Source organism: Rhipicephalus sanguineus, chromosome 6 (assembly GCF_013339695.2).
Source record: "Rhipicephalus sanguineus isolate Rsan-2018 chromosome 6, BIME_Rsan_1.4, whole genome shotgun sequence".
Taxonomy (NCBI): Eukaryota; Metazoa; Arthropoda; class Arachnida; order Ixodida; family Ixodidae; genus Rhipicephalus; species Rhipicephalus sanguineus.
Genome location: NC_051181.1, coordinates 136,110,281 through 136,129,815, shown reverse-complemented (window position 1 = coordinate 136,129,815; position 19,535 = coordinate 136,110,281). Strand labels below are relative to the sequence as shown.

At 46.6% G+C, this 19,535-nt stretch overlaps 2 protein-coding genes across 4 annotated transcripts in view; one reads left to right on the top strand and one right to left on the bottom strand.

The window, feature by feature from the left end:
• The window catches only part of LOC119396502 (homeobox protein slou-like), a 346,344-nt gene that overhangs the window by 281,335 nt on the left and 45,474 nt on the right, over positions 1 to 19,535 (bottom strand). The gene's annotated exons all lie outside the window — the stretch shown is intronic.
• Positions 4,290 to 18,016, top strand: LOC119396503 (cell adhesion molecule 1). Its single transcript, XM_037663754.2, has 8 exons — positions 4,290 to 4,452; positions 5,619 to 5,779; positions 9,323 to 9,521; positions 11,011 to 11,121; positions 11,955 to 12,149; positions 14,698 to 14,988; positions 16,294 to 16,572; positions 17,777 to 18,016. The coding sequence occupies exons 1-8, from the start codon at positions 4,323 to 4,325 to the stop codon at positions 17,869 to 17,871; spliced, it is 1,461 nt and encodes a 486-aa protein (XP_037519682.1). The 5' UTR covers positions 4,290 to 4,322; the 3' UTR covers positions 17,872 to 18,016.

Below are 19,535 nucleotides of genomic sequence, written 5' to 3'. Positions count from 1 at the left end.
TGAGCTGACGGTAGCTTGCACTTCGAAATCTTCACTACGCAAATTTGTATTCGTTCAAATGTTACTAAGCGCGCTTTGTCTCTTGAAACAAAACTATGCAGCGAAATATAATACATCGAAATTTTTTTGCCTAAATATACCAACACGCTATACGATATACCATCAGAACAGAAACATTGCATTCAATGACAGCAAGGTGAACACCAATGCTGACGTTAACGGCATACGACGAATATAATAGTAAATGCCCCATAAGTCGCCGTTGCGAGGACGTCCCTTCTTGCTAGATTTCTGCGTATTTAACGCAAACAATTTCTTTCACTTTGGAGATAGGCTGCGCTTCAGCTAGGCATCTGCACTGCGGTACCCTTTGGATTTTCTTGGTCTCTTTCGTTTCTTCGTTGAACGTTCGCCTTGAGCATCTGATTGTGCGGACATTCCACTGACAGCGCCCTCAAATCCTGCGGCAGCGTACGCTGGAGGTGGCCCAGGAAACATGGCAGGATATGGTGCACCACTCATGCCGCGCCTTGCCTTGTTCTCCATGTGTATGCGCCTGAGAGCCTGCACTTTCTTCAACAAATTCGCGCTAAGCATTTCCAGGTCGGCCAGTGCCACGCATTCGGCTGACCCGGTGCCACGACTCGCCGCTGGCAGCGATCCCCGAGCCGCTTTGACCTGGCGGTCCTATATCTACGGATATTCCCGTCTCGGAATCCTTGAACGACGAGCCGTGAATGGAGTAGCTCACTCGGATGTAATCCAGGGCAGGCACGTCGAGCCTCTCAATACCTCCAGCTCTCTTGTCCTGCTCGTTTTCGATGGTGGGAGCCGCTTGCGGTGGCGGCAGCATCGTCTTGGGAGACGCCGGCTTAACCACTTCTTTGCCGTGACTTCCTTGACTTCCGGACGCCTTTGCGGGAATATCAGTCACAGCATCGGTAGACCTTTACCGCGCCTAGGGACGTCCTCAGACGAGACCTTCTTGCGGACCTCGTCGACGGACAGCGCTGCCGGGCGTCGACCTGACGACGTCCGGCCGCACCTCCCTGCCGTCCGGGCGAGTGCGAACCACGGACGTCATCGAGGCCTCCTCGCCGTGCGAGTCTCGGAACACGACCCTTATGTTGACCGTGATGTCGCTGTCGCTCCCCGTCATCTGGTCGATTCCCGAGCGAGACTTGCTGGTGCGAACGGTGACGTTGACGTCACTGTTGTCACAAGCCATGGCGCTCATTCCCCGGCTGCCGTATTGCCTCAGCACCGGCTCCGACGCCACCTTGGAGATGCTCCCTTGGTTTTGAAGCGGCATGCCCGTGGAGTCACACTTGCCGAAGTGTAGCACGGTTTCGATGCGAGTGCTCTCCTTCCTGTTGTCCTCCCCGGCCTCGCTCAGCCACTGCTTGCTAGGGTTGCGAAGCTCCTGGCAGCACCGACACCAACACCCTTGACAGCTGCAGGTGAGGCTGCTCATGTCGTAGGGCCCGCGATAACCTTTCATATACCTCGGGTCCATCGGTGCCATCGGTCCGGTTCCCATTGGCCCCATAGGTCCCATTGGTGCCATCGGCCCCATTGGCATACCTGGAGGTGGCCCACTCCCCGCAGATACCAAGCTCTTCCTTCTTCCCCCATCAGGAACGCTCTTCCTGCGATCCGGGGGTGCCCCTCTCTCAGTGGAGCTCACACTCTTCCTGCGGCCCGCACCTTCGCCACCGATGGTGCTCCTTCGGCGACCGGAAACGAGGGAAGAATCCATTCCTTCTTTGCTCGTTGTCATCTGCGTAGTCTTCTCGAAGTCATCGTCGTCGTTCTTGCGACCTTTTTTCTTTTTCCGCTTCTTGCCCTTCTTGGTGTCGTCGTTGTCTTCGGCGGAGAGCGCGTCAGACCCACTCTTATCGCTGGGCTTGCCTTGCGACATCTGCGACGCGTCCGCGCCTTTAGACTTCCTGGAAGGCATGGTGTCGGTCGGTGGCTGCGGTGTAGCCGGTCAGAGCAGCGGCATGGACGGCGACGCAGGCGTCCGCGCCTTACCCGGGACTCACAGGGCGCGCCGTCTTGCCGGGGTCCAGTGTGGAGGCTTGACCACGCCGGGACGCGACCGCAGGAGGCGAGAATTTTGTTCTCATCAGCGTCTTCGGTCACCGTTGATGATGATACTGCTCGATTTCTTAGCACAACCTGTTCAAGCTTTGGCAGTATTGTGCTCATACTTATCTGAGACTCTGCGCGAGTAAAATAGTCGCTGTCTGCAGGCAAAGTTTCAAGCTGGCGTCAAGGGTGCCCCAAATGTACTTGGAGTAACTTTTCAAGCTACGCCGAGTTCTCGTAATACAGTGATCAGGAATTCAGACAATGAGAGATATACGACATTGAATTGTTGCCCCAATAACTGGCTCATACCCACGAAAGGTACTGACCAGACTCTAGTTAATAAATAATTTGCATAAATAAAGAAGTGTGTGAAACAACAAACTACTAAATAATCACTAAAGAAGATAATTCAAACCTTATCCAATTGAATCTCGTAAAACTAATTCTCATCCCTAATGAAAATAATAAAACTTATAACACCGTCAGGGCAGACGGGAAAACAGAGCTCGCGATATAGAAAAAGAATCTGGTACTCTGAACCAGAATAAAGTCAATTCAACAACAATAACAACAACAGCATGGACACCGTATTCGTTGATGAAGCTAGATACAGACACAAGCGCGCCTACACAGCCGTGGTGATAAATTATGCGGGAAAATGTGTGACGAGCGCTATCGTCAGTACGCCACGCGTGGAAGCCGCAGAGGAAATAGCTGTCGCATTAGCCATAGCAGAAACTCAAGCGGACGTGATCATCAGTGATTCGCAGGCGGCGATACGAAACTTCGCAAACGGTCGAATCTCCCCAGAGGCCCTATAAGAATCCTAAAACTCGGTAATAATCAAGAAAAAAGTGACCATCTCATCTGGACACCCGCTCACACACTATCAGACGGTAGTAATGAGGTGGCCCACCGCATGGCTCGAGGGATTACAGACTGAGCCTCAGTTAGTCCCGCCTCAGGAAATACTGACGAGTGGGAGTGGGAAGATAGAATGACCACGTTTCACGAACTTACAGTACACCATAGATTGCAGAGGCATACATTCCCACCTTCTCACCCGAAATTAAGCAAGATACAGGATGTCGAATGACGGTAGTTACAAACTCGATCCTACCGGAATCCAACTCTCATGCGCATAATACACCCAGATTTATCCACGACAGACAAGTGCAGACATTGCGACTCTAGAGCCACCCGATAGCATATTCTATGAAGATGTCCAGGCATAATAAATAATAACCGTGACGCAGCCTCCAGTAGCGAGAGCCTCCGCGTACGCCGGGAGTCTCAGCTCGGACCTGGAGCGCCAACTCTGGGCCATCCAGCGAGCCGAGGAAGCCGTCAAGGGCTAGCAACCCTTGGCCGAAGCCTAGGCGTGCATCCAGGCTCATTCCCACCAATTCGCAGGGCACTAAGTAAAGTTATTTTATCTGATTATGAACAAAAAAAAATGTTCTCTCCGGTGAAGGTTTTGCTGAAATTCTAATCGCTATTTAAAACTGTAGACGTGGCTTTATTCAAGCAAATTCCTTGTTCAACGACAGTGGAAGCTGGGATTACATTCTTCCGACCCTGCAGCGTGTATGAAGCTACACTCACGCTGTAGTAAAACTGCTCAGAACGACGCATAACCTACAACGAAGTTCAGGAATCGACGCTGCCGCGTTGTAATAGCGCAGGGATTGATACCGCGTGCTCTCGCTGGCGACTGCGTTTTGAAAGTTCGCGAGGCAGACGCAGCAAAAATGGCAAATAATGGCAACTTCAAGAAGGAAGTGAGCTCAGTTATAACTCGCGGCGACCGTACAGCAGGGTGGAAGGCTGAGGCCAATTTGCGGTGCACCTGCGGTCGATTTGAATGGGGCGTGTCGGAAAACCAGGAGAACCGCTTGCACACTGCTACGCATCGCATTTCGATACGCCTGGAACCTTTATTTACAAGCCGCCCGGCAACGCTCGAAAACTAGAATCGTAGGCGTGGCCCAATAATTTCGAGAAAGTTTGATAACTTTTTAACGAACTCCGGGCCTCGGGGCTATGGCTATTCCCTTTCTCCCCGCGTTTCTAGTACTGAAAATTCGCACGGGCGAAACGTTAGTGTGACGTGTGCAACACGTGATTTGTGACGCGACTAAATATTGCCGTCTTCCGATGATGACGTCGGAGTCACTGGTGGGAAATGATCGTCATTCCGCACTCCAGAGTGGCCGCTACACGCATGAATGACAAGCCTAGCGGAAGTTAGAATGGCAGCTGCGAGTTGCGCGATGTTGTGGATCTTGCTTTTGCTCTCGCGTGGAATCTTCAGCGCATGCGACGCTGCAAGCAAGCGGCAACACAGAGAGCGAGAAGGTAAGGAGCGTTCGTCATTAGGTAAATTTCACATTCGAGAATCTAGATATTGCTGTCCCACAAGAAGGTGAAGAATGATGGATGTAAGATGCGATTTGGCAAAAGTTTGTTTTGAAAGCAGAAGAAAACGTAAATGGCTGCAACTTGATACTTGACTGTCGTTAGTTTCGCCTCGGTATCTGTCATAAGGATTCGTTGCCGTAAATCCTCTTATGTGTCTTCGGATGTGTGGCAGCCTACTGCCCACGCATGACAGCATTCAAATAAACATAGGTACAGAGTGATCCAAGATGAAACAAACATGCGAATGTTTGTTCAAACATTGAGCACGGAAATCCTTGTTTTCCGGTCACCGGCAAGCGTTTTAGGAATGTTGAAAGCTAATACATTCTAAGTGCGTCGACTATACGCGGAATCTATGAAAGGGTGGGTGAACGGTATTTTTTGGTATATAATGCACACACTTGCAGAATCTGCTAGACGTCGAGGGTACGGATAAAAACAATATCAGTAGGTGGCAGGAACTGTTGTCTAATTTGAATATCTCTGTCCGAAAGTAGGACAACGTTTAACCCCTGACGATTCATGGCAAGTGTCTCCAGCTCCCCTCAGGTAGCGGGCCGCAGTCACGAAATTTAGTCCTGCAAGAGCCGGAACACAGAAGGTTGGTTCCCACATCTCTTATATGGGTCATTTGTGAAGAGGATTTGTCGTCAAGATTCGACAAACATATCGATACCAATCACCGTAATAAGAAAATCTGGACTCCGATTCTGAAATATAGTTTTTTTTTCCTTTATGTTTCACTGTATATACATAGTGACCGCACGGGGTACCTCACGAAAAAGAATTGCTAGAGATCACTCACGTCTGCGTAGCTCATGAACACACTTATTAAGATAATTTAAAACATTTGGGGCGAAGTCAGTCATGTGCAGGCCATGCCGCGTGTTTGAGACCCCTGATTTACGGAATCTGATGTCCGCTTCGTTATTCGAATCGCCAAGTGACCAGACAAGCGAGCACGAATCTTACGATGCGATACAAAGAAACCTGCTCGAGGAACATTGAAACTGCGGAGACCCAATAGCGTGAAATAACACCTGAAAAACAAGCAATCGATTTACAGTTCACCCGTTATGTACGATCCACGCACGAATTAACAGGTACTTCGAAGATCGTCGTAACGGAGGAACAACGAGCCACGATGCACTGTCCGTCGACTAAAGACAAACACGTAGTGCTTATACAGTGGTTCAAGGAAGACGACAAGGGACCCATATACGAATACCAGGTGCTGCCTCACGAGGACTGGACGCATTTTGAGGTGAGTTTTGCACCCAAGAAACGCAGCTGCTTGTTGAAAACCTCTAAGTAATCGGGACTCTGTGAGCCAACCGTCGGTGCACCTGCTTGACAACGAAATAAGCCTTCCATAACACTCGACGAAACTACCAAGCAGCTATTTTTGACTGATGCCAGTAGGGCTGTTATGTTCTTTGCTGTTTGTTAATATTATTACTGGGGTTCGATCGCGGTCGTGGCAGTCGCACTTCGATGGAGGCGTAATGCTAGAGGCCCGTCTACTGTGCGATGTCCGTACAGGTTGAAGAACACCAGATGGTCGAAATTTCCGGAGCACACCACTACGGCGTGCCTCATAATCATATCGTAGTTTCTGCACGTGAAACCCCATATATTAATATTATTCATTTTACTGTTTATTAATTGATTTCACGTGTGCGCCTGCGCTTTTCAGCGTCTGCAAAAAAGTGATAGAGTTGTACGGTTTTAGTCCGTTGAGGTAACCAGTATGGGAAATATCTGGGCTTCGATAGGCATATATTGCATGCGCGTTATCTGAATAAATGTCGGTTCGAAGTTCAGCTCCTGTCCCGTGTATCGTCTTTCACTTGTCCAGCGCGTTTCATTAACTCACTGTGCAACTTTTAACAACCCGCCCGACTTGCCGCGCTTGGTACGCCTACGCAAGCTTCGAAGTTTAATAAGGAAATATGAACCGCCTCGAGGCTTAGCAATTTTTAACTGCTTCGTACTCTCGCTTTTATGATCTTCCCTGGCGTAGGTTCGAACGCTAGTAAATTTTTTTTCTGTCAGTCGCAGCGGCTACAACTTCGATGGCGCGTGTGCGCTTTTCCAAGTAATATAGCGTCAAATCGATAACTACAATGCTACATTACCTTATAATTAGTTGCTAAGCGACCAGACTTGTCCGCCCACCTCAAGAACAGTGAAACAGGCGCAAAACTCGGCCGAAGCAAAATATTCGGAGTTTCCAGGCCTAGTTAATTTAGCGCAGCTGTAATGTTTGTCTCTGTACTAAGTAGTGTTCAGTATCATCGAGTACTCCGATCACGTCAACTGGAAAAGATCGCAAATGACAAAAAGAGGAAAAGGTAGTGCGCTTTCTGCTCCAATTGCTTCGTCTATTAATGTCGTGCTAGTTTCGTACTGCTTGCTTGTACGTGAGATTGTAGTCAGAACGAATGACTCTTGAACAATGGCCGAAAGAACGAAGGTACGCAAAAGGCAACATCGCACTATATTCGCTTGTTGAACAAAACTTTGAGTAGGGTTGAAAATTGGGCTAATTTTGCCTCTACGAGCTATGAACAAAACTCTACTTACGGCTGGCTTTGCTGTCCTAATTAGTTCGCGCTATTCACGTAAAGCCTTTTAACAGCGAAGTTTAAGCTGTCGGTAACTTGTGCTCCGTCGTATAAAAGTTATCGTCACTTACCGCGCCGGGATGTACGCGGCTCCGGCGGAGGAATCAGCCCCCACCTCCATTTTAAGGACATTGCGACCACAAAACACTATCAATTGGGCCGTAGGTCTTTCCCAGTCCCGCACGAAAAGTTGTCTAGGCCACAGACAATCTCTCTTGGCATGCTTCAGACGGGGACATACCCCAGCCTTTCCATGAATAGTTATTATAGAGCAGGTGGCGCAAAAAAATACGTTGACACAAGCTATAGGAACATAAACACGAGACGAGCGCTTCTAACGGCTGCCACCGAGATAGCGCTCGTCTCGTGTTTATGTTCCTAGCTTGTGTCAACGTACATTTTTTTTCTTTTTGCGCTACCTGCTCTATGATGCATTCTTACAAACTCGCCCAGATTTCCGTTCTCTTAAATTAGTCATTACTCAGACATTTCGGCACTTTTTCCGGACTGTCGAGATCGCAGTGATTTTAGACATATGCTCTGGAGGTGCCCTCTTTACAGGGAAGGCATCAAGAATTACCTGAAGATCAATTTTATTCAATGATAAAGAGCCCGGTCCTACTACAACAAATCAAGGCTGTCGAGAAGGCCCACGACGCGACGTTGGGCGGGGTCCTTAGGTAGAAGCGGCCCGCGATCCTCCCCATATAAAGCGGGGGTGGATTCTTTCAGGACCTAAATTAAGTTTTTTATCTATCTATCTATCTATCTATCTATCTATCTATCTATCTATCTATCTATCTATCTATCTATCTATCTATCTATCTATCTATCTATCTATCTATCTATCTATCTATCTATCTATCTATCTATCTATCTATCTATCTATCTATCTATCTATCTATCTATCTATCTATCTATCTATCTATCTATCTATCTATCTATCTATCTATCTATCTATCTATCTATCTATCTATCTATCTATCTATCTATCTATCTATCTATCTATCTATCTATCTATCTATCTATCTATCTATCTATCATGGACCGGCACGCGCTCTCTTCATTCTCTTTACAGTGAAGATGTTTAAGCTATCTATAACTTGTGCTCCGTCCTGCGAAACTCTCAGGTGGGTATGGGCCACAGGAATTGGGAAAGCCCCACTACCGTGTACAGCAGGTGCAAGTGTCAAACGAAAACGAACACGTGAAAAAGAGAGGGTGTAAGAAAAATATAAAATGAAAGAGGTAGAAAATCGAGAGACATAAAGAGAGAAAGGAGGAGAGAGAGAGAGCTAAAAAAAGCGATAGAAAGAAAGAGGAAGGAGTAAAGGGAATAAAGACACAAAAATATAAAAACAAGAAAGACATAGAGAGAGAGAGAGAGAAAGAAAAGGAAGAAAGAGAAATAGAGAGAGAAAGAGAAAGAAAGAAATAGAAAGAAACACATACAAAAAAGAGATACAAAAGAATCTATCTTTTTTCCTGTCCTTTTTATCAGGAGTAATTTCCTTGCACTTAGCCTATTGGGAGCGACCAGGGCGTACGTTTCTTCTGTCCCCAATATCGTCAGCAGGTTCGCTCGGCTTATTACACATAGTACTGTAATTCCAAGGCATTCGACCAACGAGGCCAGTGAAATGGGACACATCTTTCAGAGGCCCAGGTTTACAAGTGGATGGCAGCATCGAGTGGTCAGAGGTTCATATAAGCGAAACATGTTTGAAAGATTTGGGAGGGGGGGGGGGGTAAGGTAAACAGAGACGACACTGCATTACACCAACAGAAGCCGAAGCTGTATGAATATATATATATATATATATATATATATATATATATAGTCTTCTAGCGGTTGCCGCCCAAATTAAACAGCGGTGCTTCATCATCATCATCTGACGTTTCCAAAGTGTCTATGAAAAGATTAATTTGAATATATATTTGACGCTGTCATCAGGGTCTAAAGAACGCGAAATTTGCGCATACTTATTTAAATGACCAGTGCTAGAACCACATTAGGAAAAGCCTATAATAGCTTCCATGAAATAGAATACGATTCTGTGCCTTTTCTCGCTTCGTTCAAAGCCTACCACTATCCTGTCGTTGAAACAGATATAGCAACGTTGACAGTGCTCTCAACAGGTGAATATTAACTAACCGACGACCACCTGTGGCGCTTACAGAACACTCACCGCAAGGCCACCCATCAGCATCGTCCACGCCCCGACTGGCAGGGCAGAGCGTTCTTCCGCGGCGGCCACGAAGACAGTCCGGCGCTGACTATGACGAAGCTGAAGCCGCGGGACCAAGGGACTTATGTTTGCAAGGCGACCTTCAAGGACGGCGCTTCCAGGACGTTAGCCACTTCTTTGCTTGTCGTAGGTGGTGTGTACGAGCCAGCGATGATCTAATTAGCCGTAGTACAGTTGTAGGACGTGCAGTATCGCTTTCGCAGCCGATTCAAATGTCCTTATCGACCAGAAAAGTATCTGGCTTCCCACCTAATTGCAGTGCCCCATAAACTTCAGTAAAGCGCATAACCAATGCCGTGAACTGCACTGGATATTCCGATCACGCGCCTTCGCGACAATTTTCGTTGGGTGTTTCCACCGTTATCGCTATCGGGCCGATCACATTATCCTGCGCTATCTGCACTTGGTTAGGAGCATGCGCATCGATTATCAGCATGCAGGTTCAGCAGGAAAGCTGAACCTCTTTGTTGAGAGTTGCCGGCCTATACGTGATGTAGCCGACCCGTACGTATAACTCAAGTGTCTACCGTGGCTTTCAAGAAAATTCTAAGCTCTAAACATATATAAGCGCAAGCTTACACATGGCCATTAGCTCTACTTTCGCGAACACAAACAGACAATACAATACAACCGTCATGATGGTGTTGACCGCCCCCCTTTTACTGCACCTATGTGAGCACGCCGTTTTTTTTCTAAACATAAATTCATAACTCGCTCAATCTACTGTTCTTCTAAGGTTCATAAACATCGCGCGAGGAATGCATAAGACTTATTATTCTTCAGTTAATAACGAAAACGGCGCTCCTTCTTGCTTGATTTAGTTAACTGCAGTGTAACAAAAATATTGCCTGCATCGGCTTGTGCACATGTGGCCTAAGTAAAGCAGTTATCGGCATGTTTTATTTTAATAGATATTCGTTTTGATGAAATGTTTATTTTCATGATCAGTTCTACATGAGTTAACAAAATGTGCATTGTCGTTAACATCGTGTTCCGATATGTAAATGCATATGCCGAAATGTAGGAGACCAATCGGCTCTACACTACTTACATTGATGCTCAAAATTGTTATAACGTTAGAGCATTCTGGAAGTTCTCCATCACGTTCCATCTTGGCTCCAGAGGTGGGTAGTCGAGTAGGACGTGAAACGAACACCGCATCCGTACCTAAGTGGCATATCTTTTATGTGTGCACAGACCTACGCTGAATGCATGACATCACGTTCATACCCGTGTTTAGCTCACAGAGTACGTTATGTTCGCGTTCGCGTCCTGTACCGTATGCAGTCAGCTGTAGTCACTGTGCGTAAACCTTCAGCACCGCCACCCCTTCCCCCCCCCCGCCCCGCCCACGATATAAAGGGGGGGACAGGCGATTGTTAATTTCCAAGTGACGTAGTGAGAACAATCGCAGCCAAACGAAGCAATCATGAAATTTAGAAGAGAAAGGTTTAGAATACGTTCTCCCCGCTCTAGGAGAGCTGCACTTTCCGTTATTGTACGAGCATTCATTTTAGACTATGGTTTTGGGACCATGCAAAACAGCTTCTAGCCAAGGATATCACCAACATTATTTGTTTTATTGAAAATGGTGATTAGCGCGCTTATGTTACTTTCAGGTTCCACTAACCAGCCAAGCATATTTGACGAGAAAGGAGAGGAAGTCCACGGCGTAGCAGGGCCTTACATGGAGGGTGACTCATTGATGCTGACCTGCGAAGCCAACATTGGTGAACATCTAGCAACACTATTTGCTCCACTTTGTTCGCTTACGCCTGCCCTCTGTAATAAGCGATTTAGTGAGAAATAAGTGTCGTTAACGCGAAAAAGAAGGTGGCGGGGTACATTTACAAGGAAGCCCTTGTTGAATTCAGAAACATTTCAGCAGAAAATTTACCTTTGAGGGAATTTCGCATGTATCAAAGCATTTTTTTTTTCAGTTTTATTTGATACATTGCATACACACAATAGACAATACTGTTTGGACCCATAGCCTTGGCGGCTAGGCTGGGCTGCAAGAACAAAATAGACATAAGCACAACAGCGTAGTTACGGTACGAGACAACCTAAACCGACGTATTACAACATTTTATGGGGAAACCCCAGGATAAACGAAATACTATATTACGACCACAGAGGATAAAAACAGAAAGACCGTGTCAGCATTCATGAAAGAAGTTTTTTAAGCAATGCATGATGTTTTGGTTAGTCTTTACAATGTGATTTTAACCGTGCTTGAAGAGACTGTAGCAGTGTAAGCGGGATGAGTAGTTCAAGACTCTTGAAAGTGTTACAGCGCGCACAGACAGGGACAGAGTGAGAAACAAAAAATCAGGACACAGTGCTCCGTCCTGTTTTCCTTTACTCTGTCCCGGCCTGTGGGCGCTGTTACACTTTCAAGACAGTTTAAAGACCAGCCCTCCTAACGATCCTTTTAATCAAGAAGTTCGTACATCTTCCTCTCTTTGCTATACCCTGGTTACCCTCAAGCTACTGCGCGCATGTATTTCATGTTATCGACGCCCTTTATGGTTCACGTGTACGCCGAACTCTTTTTTTGCAGACTTCCGGCTGACCTGGTATTGGAATTCAGCTCCAACCCTCGGCAAGGGCCATCGGCAGGCCAATGGCATGTTCTCACAGTTGAAACTCGCGAGGCATAACCTGTCCCGGAGGGACCGTGACACCCATATCACATGCGTCGCCACCAACGCTCTTGGGGCCACGCTGAACACCTCAGTTAAGCTGGATCTCTGGAGTGAGTCGATCTCTCTTGTTCATAACGATGCCCTATGTGGATAAAGAGAAACATAATGATTTATTGGTGTTCATCGTTACAATAAAAAGGGTAGCGCCATAATCAAGGTGCGAAGAGCACTACTGCGGTAGTGAACCATTCGACTGCAACCGCACTTAACGGGGCCCTGCAACACTTTTTTCATCAGGGTCAGAAAACGCTGCCGATCAGTAGTCGAGGCTTCTGAGAACACGCCAGCCAAACATTACAGCGCAGCACGCGGCCTGGAAAGAAAAAGGAGAGAGCAAGCGAAATCCCTGTAACTCCGCTCGTACTTGACGAAGTCTAAAAATTTTTACGGCAGTCGATTCATGAGATAATAAGCTCTTTTCATGAAACCATTAGACGATTACTTAGAAAAGTGTTCCAGGGCCTCTTTCAGAGCTCGAAATTTCATACTGTATTTTTGGACGCGCTTGAAAGACAAGAACACAGTCAATGAAGGAAAGAAGATGACTTTTAAGGGCTAGTTCTTCTTTGTTAGACAAAATATTAATGAGAACTAACAGACAATAATGCCAAGGAAAGTATAGTGGATGTTATTTGTATTAATTGGGACATAAATGTGAAGAAAGTAAAGTGGACGAAAAGACAACTTGCCGTCGGCAAGGACCGAACCTGCGACCTTCGAATAACGCGTCCGACGCTATACCACTGAGCTACGGCGGCGGTCATCCTCCCGTCCGGATTATTGGATATATATGTACATTTAAACCTAGGAGTGTTAGTCAGCGCCGATGGCAGCCAAGGCGGCGAGTGTGGAACACTCTTTTTCTGCCTGTTGGCGTCAAGTAGCACGTGATCAATTTAAGAGCTGGCAGCTGAACAATAATCCCTCGCATGCTACCTGAAGGCATCAAGTCTGCCAGAACGAGACCCTCGCTATGAATGAAGGAAAGAAGATGACTTTTAAGGGCTCGCATTTTTTGTTAAAAATAATAATAATGAAAACAAACAGACAATCCTTGGCATTATTGTCTGTTAGTTCTCAATAATATTGTGCAGAACACAGTGAAGACCACAGAACACCATAAACGTAAGCGCTGTACCAAGAGTTGCTAGAGCGCTTCCGCTTGTGGTTTTCTGTTTGCCTCATTATGTACTTGTCTCTCAAGCACGTCCAAAAATAAAGTATGCTATACCAACTAGCCCAAAATACAGCACTCTAAATTTCCCTTGCTGTGCGCACCTTTACAACATTAAATGTGTTCTGTGGACCTATTGCTAACGCCCATACCTTTGCTGCTATACATATTTGCTTCGCGCTACAGTGAGCTTCACCTACATATACAATGAGTTAAACACACTGTGATGATTCGGACCATCTGGTATATACAGAAGCAGCTGAGAGAAGAATTTCGCGGTCATGGGTACAAGAATTTATTGCATTTTTCGTGTCGTCTTTTACAGATATCATCATTTTTACTAGCAATGAAAAGTCGGCCAGTAAGACAATTACATTTCTCGACACATACGATTCGGATTTGCTCCTTAAACTTGAGGGTGTCAGCCATAGGAGAAACATAATTCCATGTGCGAAAACGAGTAGCAAAGTGTTGTTTTTTACAAGATACGTAGAATATTAGATGAAGTCTTTGTTCAAATACAGTTGCTTATTTCCGCTATAGCTTACTCACACTTTACGGAAATATGACGCGCTTCTATTGATATCCATGGCAAGCTGAAGGCAGGGTACGATAGATAAAGACACGACAGAGCACCTGCAGAATACACGTTGTTGAAGTACTGTGGGTATTGCTTTCGGGCTACGGGATTAGATATTTCTGTACGGTTGAGAGCGTTTGAGAGCGTTGAAGCGTTAGAAACTTTTCCAGTGCGTTTTTCAACAATTGGTGGGGCGTTGGGACATCGCTCAAAGCACATGTAGTGCTTGCAGCTTTAAAAATGCAGACATTGGATTAAAACATCACTTACTACATTCTAAAAAAAGTAACTGTTACTATTTTGCTCAGTCCCGACTTGTCACATATAGTATAACTCTCTTTAACGATAAAGGGCAGGAGTCAGGGAAAGATGGGAGCTCGTGATGAAAAATTCGTAAATAGAGAGTGTGCTGGAGACATTTCGACAAGCAAACTTGTCTTCTTAAGGCTGCAGTTGCCGCCTTGCAGTTCAGAGAAAGCAGTTGCAGCCGTGAAGAAGACAAATACACTGGTCGAAACATCGGCTCCAGCACAACGCCTGTTTACGAATTTTTTATCTCTTCAACAATACACGTTAACCATCTTTTGGAGAATGGCGCCTCCCAAGACTATCCAAAAGACCGTATACTGATCTCCGAAAGAGAGTTAACGTATATCTTTAAAGGGAGTTGATGCGACAAGTCAGGACTAACAAGATGTAAAGGGACTCGTTTTTTTTTCTTTTTAGAGCGTACTTCTTGTGCATCTGCGTGCTTCAGAATTGCAGGTGTCTCTTGAGCTTGGCCTACTTGTATGCTAAGTTTAAAGCCTCAGCCCCTGTAACCGACACACCTTCTGCGTTGCAGCGCCTGCATCATCAGTGCGTATCAGGGCTCGGCCGTTCAAGGATGGCGTACCTGCCAGCGTGGAGTGCGAGGTACTGGGTTCGAGACCCGCTCCCCTGGTCACGTGGTACGTCGGTGGCGAAGGTCCTCAGGACGCCACATTCACCCACGTACAAGAGGATACCGATGTTGCCACCAGTGTGCTGACGTTGACGGTGTCCGCCAAGGACCGAGGCAAGACGATCACGTGTGTCGTCGCTCATCCAGTCACCGAAGACCGGCTGAACGCCAGCTTCGTCGTCGACGTTCACTGTGAGATTGTCGCTGTTGTCTCTACATGAAGATTACAACGAGAGAAAGTTGAGCATGTTGGTATGAATTCATCATAAAAGAAAGTTGGCCTGCAGATTCGGACATCTCCATTCATTCATTCATTCATACATTCATTCATTCATTCATTCATTCATTCATTCATTCATTCATTCATTCATTCATTCATTCATTCATTGTACCCTCAGTGCTGAAGCATAACAGAGCCGTGTGGTATCAAACACGAATACAATAGAGGTAAAGATAAAGACCAACAACAAAAACCTAGGCTAAACCAATTAGCTGCTGTTAGTTAAAGTGGTCCGGAAACGTTGATGACCGGTGATGTCTGCAATGAGAGCAGGAGGGTGGTTCCAGTCCTCACAAGTCCTAGGAAGAAATGCGTTATGGAAAGTGGAAGTCCTACAAGAAGGAACGGCGACCTTATGTCGGGGATCAATGTGTGACCGTACATACTGGGAATAAGAGATGAAGTCATCGCGTAATGAGCGATGTGTCCGTTTCTTTTGTGTCCAGTGTCTGCACGCCTACTTTCTTTTATCATGTTGTCTCTTCACTTCCGCGATCTCAGACTTCGCCCGCATTATGACTGGGAGACAATGTTTGCTAACGTTTGCATACACTTAACCTTGAAGGTAGCAATAAAATTCGAGTCACCGTGCAGAGTTGATAAGAACAGTACACTTGTGCAATAAAGGCGGAGTGTTTGTCCTGGTCATGTTCGAAGCGGCGTGCTGCTTAGCACGAGAGAAGTAATGAAAAAAAAAATGTTTACTAAGAGGAGCGGAGTAAGAAATGATTTTGTGAAGCGTACTTCGGATTGCTGAAATATCTAAAACTCACATTAGTCATTTGAAAAACCACGCAGAGAGAGAGAGAGGGAGAAAGGGCAGTGGGCGGAAGGAAAGATAGGAACGTCATAACTAGACTTTGTTCGACTTGTTACCATATGCCTGCGAGGAGCAGGGGCTTTTTAGGCGTGCGGCAGGAGAGGGTTGCGACAACACTTTCCTTTGGCTATTTAAACTGAAACGTTACCTCCTTCTAGACGTCGGCCGCATGTCAGGTGTGTGCATGCACCAATTCTACCTGTTGTGAACACGCATCCTTTTCATCAGTTATTCTGTAATCCGAGAAGTACCCCGAAATGGCGTCGGCAAAAATATTCTAACTTGAATTCCTATTTGTGATGTCGAATTCGTACAAAGAAAACCTCGCCCTTATTATCTGCTGCTCATACACGAGAACCTCAGTTCCTTTATTCAATCTTGTTTTGGGGAATTGCAGACAAGCCATCGCTTCGACTGACGGTCAACGCCACGAAAATCGACTCCGGAGAAGACCTCTTCATGGAATGCGAAGTTAACGCCAACCCCCCGGCTATGGAAGTTAGCTGGCACCTCAATGGCCGCCTCTTCAGCATCAGCCAAGCGCCTAGTGTCCCGACCGCTTCGGTTCCCTTCACTAGGACGCGATTGGATCGTTCCGACTCGGGAAACTACCAATGCCGTGCTTGGAACAGCTGCGGCGAGGCAGTGAGCAACTTAGTCGCCGTCACTGTTACTGGTGAGAGTAACATTATTTTTCGGTGGCACGAGCCACGAGTGACACTCTTGCTTCGCTTCCAAGCACTTCCGGCCGAACACTTCCGGTTTTCCGAATATCATCTTCTAAAATATAAAACTGGCACGAAACTGACGTTTTTCTGGTTCAAGTTAAGAGTTATATTGAATACATATGATATGAGAGCATAAGCGTACTTAAGATAAGGTCCAGTTAACTGTTAGGATAATTAATGAAAATGAACGGAATAGCTTCATTGAAGGAGCAGGCGGTTTCCTCTTGTGAGCAGCTCGAATTGTTGCGGCACCAGGAGGAGCAGATATCCATCACGCGTTTCTCTCTACGTGGCCTCCGAGATCTGCTTCGGCAGCACGATGAAACAAAATGTTAACCCAAGGAATACATCAGACAACACGAATGCCATCATGCAAGTGCCACTACCAGAGACTTAGATCAAGGATTAGGGTCGCCTCAGATTTCTCTTAATGCGTAACCACTCTAATGCTAACATCTTAGGACATCTGTGCGTCCGTGAAGTAACGCGTTGCGGTTCATAGCAATAAATGGTGTCCTGTGTAGGTATGTAACTCGATGCTGTACTACGGCATAAAGAAAGCAAAATAGTACGGTAGCCGTAGCCTCGAACGTTACCATAGAGTTGGTGCAGACAGTACGACCCTACAGTTGCCGCTGCAAGTAACCATACCATCCATGCTGGTGTTGGTGATGTTCGTTAAGTGAGGGCTAATGTCGGCGGGTATTGGCTAAATTATGCTTAATGTTTCGTTGTGTTAGCCAAGTGCCACATCACGCGCCAAGTAGGACATCGGTATCCAGAATCTTGTGCGACCGGCATTCAGTCTATGACTCCGAAGGCAAACGATATAGCAGTTTATTTTGAATTGAGCACTGTTACGTTCATTCTTTCAGTTCTGAAGCGAATAGCAGCCCTTAATGGCACGCGACTAACCAACCCCGATAACGGCACACACTTGCATCGTATGCCGGTGCTTTTGAACAGGGAAATCAACGATTTCCTTACCTGGCAGACAAAGTGGAAAACGCCTCCTATTTCAACGTAAAAATTTCAACGTAAGGAAGCTTGGGTGTTTACGTTATCATTGTATTAATTGTACGGGAAAACCAAAGTGCTGAAATACCATATCAAAGCACAAATTTACAAATGTGACATTTTCCGTTTTTGCAGGAGCCGATGGCCTGTCGACGCTACTCACGGCCGATTTTCAAGTGATCGCACTATCAGCTCTCGCATCGTTAACATCGCAAGTCCAGAATTTCTGACGTGCGCACATTAGACGAACGTTTAGTTTTAATTATTCCTTTATATAGATTATAGGCTCGCCGTGCGTCGCAATGTAGAGTTGTCAGAAAGCAAATGTAAGAACAATAATGAAGACAGACGAACTCCGGTGTTCGTAGAAGCAACGTTTTATATATCATAGGGGTATGAAACTTGAGTGGGTGCTCTTAGAGTAAAGGCGACCGACCCTCTAATACCGTTGTCATACAGCTCGTTAACGAGGTGAGCAAACGACAATCTAAAACACACACGGAGGCTCTAGAAACAACAACTGCTGCGTAACGCTCGAACTAAACTTCAATACACACGCATATCTAGAAAGACGGCAAAGAGCCTTCTTGTAATTCATGCGATCGCGTTATAGTATAGTGAAGAAAAAGATAGAGAGACAAAGCGTGTTCCGCAAAACAAAACTCGAATGAACACATGCGTGGCTTCAAGTTCGACATCTTTCGCAGTACAAGAAAAAGAAATAACAGCCGTCAAAGTCCCCCTGAATCACATAATTTCAGCCGTCATTTCTTCCCCGCGAATGTCGATCCTCTCTATGAGCCGAATCCTGAAGCATCCCGCGGATGACAATCCTCCGATTGCCTACCGTGGGCAGTTGAGGCAACCAGAAGCTCAGAGTGACGTTCATCTGACGTCTCCTGGTCGTCAGGTTGCGGAACTCGGAAGGCCACGGGTATTCCGGTGAAATACCATCCCCGTACGCGGATTCGGGAAAAACAGGAGGGCCATCCTCGTCAGGTAATGAGATCCCAGAAGAGTTTGCGCTGTTCCTATGCGTACGATCGCTCGGAAATTCGTCGACTACCAACCGGGTCTGAGAATCAGCATTTGGCTTCGCGACCTCCTCAGGACCCGTAGCTGCTAAAGTTGGTTCGATTAACGAGTTCCTTGAACAAGGTGTTGGCAACAGCGAGGACCCAAGCGTCATCCTTGACGCGACATAGACGCCTTCGGTACTGTTGACGTGCGTGCGATCGGCAGATGCGTCCACGCTGCCGTCGCTCTCCGAGTCCGCGAGAGGGAGCGGCAAGTCGAAGTGACGGCTGACCGCCATATTTAGGCTTAGGTTCGACGGATATTTTGTCGCCACCGGCGAGCTTGCACGATTCTGAAGTAGCCCGCGCTCGTCGAAGTAAGGAAGCGAGCGGCGAGTGGATTGCCTCTTCGACACCGCAGCTTCGACGCTGGGCGTCAACCCGATGCCCACAAGCCAGTCCAACGCTAACCCGGCCGTGTTCTGGGGACCCTCTGGAGACGGCAGTTGGAAATCTCGAAGACCGTCGCCGACACCGACTTCGCCGAAGGTTTCTACGATGTCCATGAACGGGTTCATCGTTGTGCCGCCATCGACGGTGGCCGGTTCGGAGAGTGTTGTGTCGTTCAAGTCGGCGTGGCTTGATTCCAAATCCTGGAGATTCCTAATACCAACGATTCCTGCACAAACGAAACATATATAGATAAAGGCCGGGTTTCTTTTTTGTTTCATAAGAGAAAACGTGAACTAGTGCGTCGCTCTGAGAACCTAATTGTTAAGTGACATATTGAGATGCTGTTATCAAACCGGACACCTATTTGAATGATGTAATGCCTTATTGGAGCAGAACATTAAAATGCTTGCTTTCCTGCAGTTGTT

Excerpts from the sequence above, each read along its gene's own strand:
- LOC119396503 (XM_037663754.2), top strand. The coding sequence starts at position 4,323 with ATGACAAGCCTAGCGGAAGTTAGAATGGCAGCTGCGAGTTGCGCGATG. Across the intron at positions 5,780-9,322 it reads AGGACTGGACGCATTTTGAG|AACACTCACCGCAAGGCCAC; the intron begins GTGAGTTTTGCA and ends TGGCGCTTACAG. Across the intron at positions 12,150-14,697 it reads AGTTAAGCTGGATCTCTGGA|CGCCTGCATCATCAGTGCGT; the intron begins GTGAGTCGATCT and ends TCTGCGTTGCAG.